Source organism: Dipodomys merriami, unplaced genomic scaffold (assembly GCF_024711535.1).
Source record: "Dipodomys merriami isolate MVZ:Mamm:240054 unplaced genomic scaffold, mDipMer1.0.p SCAF_133, whole genome shotgun sequence".
Taxonomy (NCBI): Eukaryota; Metazoa; Chordata; class Mammalia; order Rodentia; family Heteromyidae; genus Dipodomys; species Dipodomys merriami.
This window is the reverse complement of record NW_027202638.1, coordinates 3,456,113-3,465,000: the sequence shown is the minus strand read 5'-3', so window position 1 is coordinate 3,465,000 and position 8,888 is coordinate 3,456,113. Positions and strand designations below refer to the sequence as shown.

The 8,888-nt window shown below is 34.9% G+C and overlaps 1 protein-coding gene across 1 annotated transcript in view; it reads left to right on the top strand.

The window, feature by feature from the left end:
- LOC138825062 (transcription factor SOX-6-like) overlaps window positions 1-8,888 on the top strand; it is a 237,682-nt gene that overhangs the window by 41,954 nt on the left and 186,840 nt on the right. Inside the window, exons 3-4 of the mRNA XM_070019448.1 lie at window positions 1,626-1,798; window positions 4,600-4,668. Of these exons, the coding sequence (XP_069875549.1) occupies window positions 1,626-1,798; window positions 4,600-4,668 (242 nt within the window). The remainder of the gene's footprint in view (window positions 1-1,625; window positions 1,799-4,599; window positions 4,669-8,888) is intronic.

Here is an 8,888-nt window from a genome sequence, read left to right as displayed (position 1 = left end):
CAAGCTTATTCATGCTTTTGAAGAGATTTTATGATCTCTTTTAAGGGCTGTTTTTGTATGTTTGTAGTTGATGTTTCTGGATCAAGAAGTTCTTTTTTTAAAAAAAGCTGAAGTTCCTGTTCCTAAAATAAACCCATTTTCTTTTCAAGAAAATGAAGGAGCTAGAAAGAAGACTTCATCAGTAATGGTGTTTGCTTCCTTATCAGTGGAATATACTCCCCTCCCCGACCTTGTCTCTTCAGTCAGTCCTTTTTCAGATCTGCGATTCTTTAAGGGACACCGACAATTATTTTTGAGGACTCTAGTAGAGATTAAGAGGTCGGAGGTGGTCCTCAGTGTGGTAGCTCCTCTGCTCCTACCATTCTTGCCTTGTAATGATCATACGAGACATATGAAAACAGGTAATGTCAGCACCCTTTACAAGTGCCTTTGCTCTGTGGAGCTCCTTAGGGTCACTCAAAAAATAGGATCACTCATGAAGATACTTTTAATTCCTTAGATTGTTCTGATGATCTCTTCATAGGAATGAAGAGGTTTCATAGGAGGTTGGAAGTCTCCCTCTCTCTATACACAAAAATTGGCAATCTTTGTCCCCTTTGACAGCTGGTGGCATCTTTCTGAAAAGCTTTCAAATCATAGATCATTTCTTCATAATGAAACCTGTGTGGCTCAACTACAGTGGGTTGAAATTCTTATCTTATGCTGCGGTAAAATGCTCTAATTTAGATTCACAAAAGGATTCTGTACCCTTTACTTAGGAGAGCTGTGCAATTTGCCCATAAAAAGACTGTTCAGCACCATTAGTGCATACCATAAGTGCTCAGCGACATCATCGTCATTAAACAGCATATCCTTATGCATAACCTTTTCAACCTCGAAATGTGTTTTTTCCCTTTGAAGAATGACAAATGGCAAAGGGCTCAGGGTGCACTCCCCAGGCCCCCCAGCAACATTGTTGCCTTTAAGGATGAACTTGGAAACTTTAGCTTGATTCCTTAACAGAAAAAAATTCAATATTTTCTTACCTGAGGCAGTTTTTTTTTTTCTCTCTGTAGAACTTGTCCCATGGCCAAGAGATTGACCCACAGCTTCTGAATTTAAGAGGCAGATCTTTGCAGAAAACAAAAAGTTTAGGATGAAGATTAGAAAATTGCTTAAATAACATTTATTAATGAGCACCTACTATGTCTTAGCTATTGATACTATGTAAGTCTCTGAGAAGTAATGATAGAATATTAATATCATCTTTACATTGTTTCCTTGATGTTAAATTTTATAGGTTTCTTAATTTGATGAGATAGATGGGAGTCAGTGAAAAAGTGAATGAGGTAAATAGTTCTGCTTTGCTTTTGTTTCCATAAGTGGAAGGAAGATCAGGGATTTTATTGGTGACAGCACATTTTCTTGGCAAGGAAAACAATGAGCCCAATCATTCATTCTACTGCTGTAACTACTCTGTGGCATCTCACACTCACAACGGTGGGGAAACTACATGCAGTGTGCCAGATCTCTAAGTGTCCCTACGAGGGTCTCTAAGGAGTCCCCTTTCTAAGTTCTATCCTTTGTTCTCTGATTCCTTCAGACATTCCTCAAGCTTGTGAGGTCTCTCCTTGCTTCCATTTTAGGTACACCTGAGAGCCTGGCAGAAAAAGAGCGGCAGCTCTCCACCATGATTACCCAGCTGATCAGTTTACGGGAGCAGCTCCTGGCAGCCCATGATGAGCAGAAAAAACTGGCAGCCTCACAAATTGAGAAACAACGGCAGCAAATGGACCTTGCTCGCCAACAGCAAGAACAGGTGAGCCCTGTAAAAGGAGCTGAGGAAATGGAGAGATGGAGTGTGCCAAATTCAGCAAGGAACCACATCAATTGGTTTATTTGTTGTAAGCTTTCTTTAAAAAAAAAAGATAAAATAAGTTTAAAAAATTAAAAATAAGAAAGGAAACAGACTTCTGGAAATCCAGAGTCATCAAGAAAACTGGGGCAAGGGCTGTAATGGAAAGGCAAAGAACTCATCATAACCACTGTGTATAACTGAAGTGATATATTGGTTTTGAAGGTTCAATTTGATTAATTATTCCAATATATTAATTTACATGAGCATCATAGGTAATTCCAATGCTAGCTGTGAGTAAGTGGCTTCTCCTGGGGCCTTCCTTTTCTCATGTGGTGAAGGGATTCTGTTCTAGAAAAACTCAGGGGCTCTTTCAGCTCACTGGGCCAATGATTTTCCCTGTCCTTAAAACTGGAGCAACTCTACATCTGAATTTTCTCCAAATACCCCTCGTTCATGCCTGTTTTCCAGTGTAATTATTAGTACCCTACTCCTTGTACTTGCAAAAGTTGACATGGTTTGGAGGATAAATTATATGATCACTATTTATAGCATAGGCAAATTATTGAAAATGATTAACACATGGTTACTAAAAAAATTGCCTTGATTGGCTTAGAAGAATGAAAAAACAAAGTTTAAATGTATATCTTTTATTTTAAAAAATGAAACACTTTTTCAAATGTTTTTCTTGTCTCATAGAGTACATTATTCTAAGAACAATTGTTCTATCGAGTGGTCTCTGATGCTTTAGATCAGACAGACCTAAATTAATGTGCAGTTTTTAGGAATCTGACATTATTACTGGAATTATCTTTTCAGTTACAAGTATTTTATAGGGGTATATAGAGCAATATATGCTCTGTTGATTTTAATGAGTTGTGACGTCTGGTATTTTATATGCTTGAATATTTGCCCACATGTAGGAATATGGACTCAGCCCCTAATGGAAAATAACATAAAGGAACACTGTAAAAAATCAGAAGTTAGAATGTCATTTAGCCATCCAGAGATGACACAGTAATTAACTATTGACACTTGTGAATAAGCTAGCACAAATTAATCTTGACACATTTGCAGACGAGTGATATCTTACAGTGAACACTTTGTAATTATATTTCAAAATGAAAATTAAATGACACTTAAAACTAGGTTGTCATGCTCAATGAAGCGAGCATGTAGCTCAACCGATTGGCAAATAAAATTCAGAATTTGAGCCACATGGTGCTTATGTACCATACTTCACTGTGTCAAACCCATACGTCTACAGTGGATGATAGTAATTGCACTGTGGTGTCTTCGATGCATTTCTATGCAGCACTTGATCATTTAGGAGGGACCATCAATATTAGATGCCTACTGGTGTTTCACTGGTTTGCTAAGAGGAAATAAATATTCAGAGGATCCAGTGTCTGTACCTAAAGCTGCAGAGTGAGTTGTCCATTTCTGATTTGAGTGGTGACGAGCACAGTGAGCCATTCCAACTCGATTAAATACAGTTTCCATTTTGTTTATAAAACTTTAGAAAAAACAAGTAGCCTTATTTTTCAAACCGCAGCCTATGTTAGGAGCAGTTTTATCGTGACTTCCAGTATGAGCCAGTCATCACCAGAACTGTATCTGGGAGTAGAGTGCTGTGTGGCCATCTTAGGTTGAATGAAATGTGAGTGGGCATTTCCCCCTGGTACTCAAGCTAGCACACCAGAAAGGCCCAGGAGGCATACAGGTGGAGACTGGAACTGATCCACACTAATTTTCCACTTCCAACATAGCACATTCGAGAACACCAGCTTTTTGGAAATAGACAAAGGTAGACAAACTTGAGCACAAGGAACCACAAAGCCTAGTCCTCCTTAAGTGGTCTTTGGACTTCCCTTTCAGACTTCCTGAGACACAGGAAAGCCAGGCTTCCCTTGGCACGATACTCTTAGGGGTATCTCCCTGAGCTTCAGGCTGTAGGCAGCTCAGCCTTTGAGGTGATAAGCAGCAGCTTGCCTAACTCAGGTTTCACAGAGAAACACCATTATCCTAAGGAAGTAATTGCCCTTCTGAAGGACAGATTCTGTTCTCAATAGAACTTGTGTAAAAGACCAGCTTGAGTGTTGGTATATTAAATTTGATTGTGGATCTACTTGTATGTGGATCCCTTACTGTAAAATAAACATGCTATCCTTTTGAGGGTAATTATAACATAGTTTATCCTTAATTACAGCATAGTGTGTCTTAAAATATTTTTGTAGATCACATTCAAAATCCATTTTAAAAAGCTAAAACTAAAGAGTTTTTAACTTACATATATTTTTATACTGCTTTGACAATATTGGTAAATAGATTAACTCTGAAAATCAGAAGAGGTAGACCATATTAAGAATAATAGAAAGCGTTTTCCTGTATTTGCTTACAGATTTTACTTTTTGCATCCAAATTAAGTTCTTCAGATAAATATGACCAAAGTTTTCTTGTCTGCATTCTGCACAGGTCAGATTTCCCAAGTCTCATCATTTCCAGCTGACTAGTGCAGTTATAGGTGGGTTCTTCACAAATGTGATATGAAGTGGATATTTTCATCTCCAGATAAAGCAGAGAGATGACACCTTTTTCAAAATCTTTTCTTTTCTCCAACTTTCTCATTCTACTGCTCTTATTTTGTAGGAACTTGTCCCACCAAGCTGCAGTAAAGCAGTCTTGTAATACCAGGAGAGATCCCTGAGGTAATGGCAAAGGTGTAAGCATTTCATTTTAACTTAATGAAACTTTATTTCTGATAGATTGCAAGACAACAGCAGCAACTTCTGCAACAGCAGCACAAAATTAATCTCCTGCAGCAACAGATCCAGGTCAGTGTATTTTATTACTCTCGTCTGATTATACTTATATACTTTCCTACTTGAAAATGGAATTTAAAATGTTGCAAATGTACCCCTGTCTTGTAAACAGCACCAATAGGGCTGTTACTCAAGGATGTTGTACACAACTGTATAAGTAGATGTAAGAAATATTGACTAGGTGGCAGTCGAAGCTTTCTTCTCTGATGTGATGTATAAGCGGAATAAGCCTAATTTGTTTCTCTTCTGCCATTTGCCCCACATGACCAAGAACCATTTGGTTTCAAGGTACCATACAGATGCTATTTTTATTGCCACAAGCTACTTTCTGCTATGTGTTTTATTAAATGATAATACCATGGAGAAAAATCTTACTTTATTTACTACTTAGAAGCGATTTGGACAATTCTTTAGAAGAATCTGGAAAAGGCTGCTAGTTAATTTGTTTCTTAGCAAATATTGACTGCATTCCTTTTTAATGCTGAGGGAATATGAATATTCCTTGTCTATGAGGAGCTTACAATCTGAATAATTGTAACCTAATGTAGACAATTCCTCATTCCTGTATCAGTATAAAAATATGTAGCATATTCCAGTGATCTGGGAAGAGATCACCATCTGATGGTCTGATTTCTGTAATTCCTTTGAACATTTGATGATTAATTCAAGTAACCACTATTTGAGATAGGTAAGGCTTTCCATTTCTCAGTAGAAATATAGATATGTGCATTCTAGAAAGTGCTAGTATAAAAAGTTGATTGTCTAGTGATTAATTCTCAGAATTCTGAGCCCAGAATTCTATATACTTAACCAAAGACTGGTTTCTCTTCTTTGCTGTAATATTTTTAACCTCCTGGGATCTATAATTCAACCTAAGTTGGGCCAATATTCTAAATTACATTATTATTTTACATGAAATTAATATCATGATCATCTGAAGTTTTAATATGCCAGTAGCCTAAATTTGTGGCTTGCTCTCATTTTCTACCTTATTGATGAATGCCGGTGATTTTAGCTCAGGTCCTTGCTTCTTTCTGTTTTTCGTATTTAGTATTTAGGTTGTCATTACTGGGTTTATAATACTTGGTGTCTCAAGAAGCGCCTTTATTTAATTTAACTTTTTGCCCACACATCTTCACTAGGAGGCTTTAGTTAAAAATGTTTTTTGTTGTTCTGATTTTACTTTCCACACTCAAATCTATGTGTTTCAAAAATAGAATCCAAATGAAGATGAAGTGGAATGTCTTTGGCATTTTTGATAGCAAGGCTTTCAATTAAATCTTGGGATAATTTCTCATCCTGATATCTTTTTTGTGACTCATGCTGAGTTCCTTAATTAAATAACTGTCCAGGTGTTGCCTTGTTCAGTCCTTATTAAAATGTTCAGTATATTTCCTACTGTTAAGGTCAAGATTTTTAGCCTATGACTTTCCTCCATTTTCTCTAGGTTCTTCTCTAAGAACTTGGTAGGTGTTAAATAACATGATCAACTCAATTCTTCTGTTTATAAAGTAGAAATGGAAGAAGTTCCTTGAGAGGCTTCTATATCAGTTTATTATTATTACTATTTTTGCTATCTCTTTGCTATGCATTCTGTTTTACTTCTTAGACTAACATCATTTGTATTGACTTACTTAGTTGATTTTTTTCTGTGCTAATGAGGACCTCAAGTGAAAAGCAACTAGTTCAGTTCAGAGAATTATGTTATGAAATATTATTAGCATTATTGACCACATATAATTTTATAGTTATAACTTCACTGTAAAATAGATAAGTTTTTGCAGTAAACTATGGAACACAATCTTAAAGATAAAAAAAGAAGAAAAAGAAATAGAACCATTCCATGACAATCAAGAATAATTCAATCCCTACAACCCTTACAAAAACAATACAGTAGTTCTATGATATCAAATAAGTAATAAAGTATACATTTACTCAAAATAAAAAAAATTACTTGATCAAGAGATAATTTTTCAAGTTTTCCAAGGGAAGTTTAACTACTTTTAAGTATGTGTTATTTCCCACAGTTAAATTTTGTTAAATTTAGAACTCAACTGTACAAGTTATAAAATGATAGAGCTTTTCAATGTAATAGTTTACAGTCATTTAGTAATATAGGACTTTTTATAACGAGAATTTGTGTTTAAAAAAGAGGAAGCAATAAGACTGGTGTTTATAGTTCATTCTGTCTTGAGCTATAGCAACATGACTTATCTTGTCAGTATTTATCTTATCAGTATGAGACCATTCAAAGAATTTTTCAAATGCTGAAAAACACTTACTCCTTACATAAAACTTACGTATCTTTGACACAAAGCAGATTTTGATATTTAGACTTTCAATTATTTTTCTTTGGAAGGGGAAAAGGTTAATTATATTTTTAAATAGAGTTTTTGACAAGTCATAGACAAGTGTCAAATTTAGGAGAAAGATTACTATTTGGGTTAATTTTGATGAACATTTTATACATTAAAATATGAGATTTAAGTGCTGCTTCAAACATCTTTTTCTAGCAAAAATAAAACATCTTCATATCTGAAACAAGATATAGAATAAGATGATTAAGAATGAGGCCTAATTCCTTTTGTTAAAGAAAATTAGAAATACAGAGACAATCTGAATTAGTTTTACTTTTAAAATTTTCTTTATTTTTTAAAAAATGTTACCAGGTTGTTAGGTTCAAACCAGGTGCCTGTGGCTCTCCCCTGCCTGCAATCTTAGCTACTTGGTAGGGTGAGATCTAAGGATAGTGGTTCAAAAGCCAGTCTAGGCAGGAAAGTCTGTGATACTCTTATCTCCGATTAAGCACCAGAAAACTGGAAGTGGTGCTATGGGTCAAAGTGGTAGAGCACCACTCTTAAGCAAAAGACCTCAGTGCCCAGGCCCTGAGTTCAAGCCCCATGACTGACATAAATAAATAAATAAATAAATAAATAAATAAATAAATAAAAATTCATGATTGTTTTAGTTCAAACTGCTAACTTCTGAATCAGTGCTGATTTTTCTGCAATTTGCAAGCTGTAATTGAAAAAAAAAGAAAGAGTGTCTGACCTCTTATACAACTACAAACACATCTAGGTCTATTGTAATGGAAACAAATAAAAACCTGACTGTTTTCCACAAATGAAAAAGTAAGATTCTTTTTATTAGAATTGGGAAAAGCCACAATTAAGATAGTATTATAAAAGTTGCCGTGCACATTTTACCAACTTATGTAGGTAGTTTAAAATCATTTATGTTTTTCCTCCTTGAATAAAATTTTTAACATTATATTTATAATATAGTACATAACATAAATCCTATAAAATATAATATAAATCCATAAAAAGATACTTCTAAAACCATGTAAGTAGTATTTTTTTAAAGTATGATAAATGATTTTGTAAACTGTTCTTATGTTTTTGATAAGTCAATTTTTACCATTTAAAAATCAGAGTAATAATTTAAAGTAATTACAAATATTAACAGATTTTTAGGAGGGTGTTTGCTTGTGAATTCAAATTCCTATTTATGCTGTGAGGAAAATATGACTCTTATAATTTGTTGTATCTTAAGTAAATCTCTTGGTGTGGAAACTAGAAAAGGATTGACTTTTTTTTATATTCCCAGGATAGCATTTGCATACCATATTTTTTCGATAAGTTTTTATTGTGAAAATACTGTACAGAGGGGTTACAGTTACATGAGCAAGGTAATGAGTACATTTCTTGTCAAGCACTGTTGCCTCCTCCTTTGTTTTTCCCCTTCCATCCCTTCCCTCCCACTTCTACAACTACACTCCTCCCTATTCCCTGAATTTTAAAGTTCGTTGTTCAACAGTGTCTTGTACATCTCATTGTTACAATGGGTCATCCTGTATCCCTATTTAAACATTTTGTTTTTTCTCTTCCCCTCCCCAAATTATACTGACATAAAATACAGTGGAAACAGGGGTTATACCCTGGGGGAGGAACATACAAAGCAACAAAAAAATCACATGGTACCTTATAAATACATTAGAAACAATAGCAAGAAAGAAAAAATCACTTATGTCCCTATCTTGGGATTCATTTACTTAACATAATCTTATCTGGTCATATGTACATAGCTTTTGACCTTTTCTGCTTGTCCCAGACATATACCAGTTATTGCAAATAAGGGAAACCATAGGACCCATGTTTCTTTGGGCCTGGCTTACTTCACTTAATATAATTTTTCCCAAGTCTTTCCATTTCCTAACAAATGGGGCGATG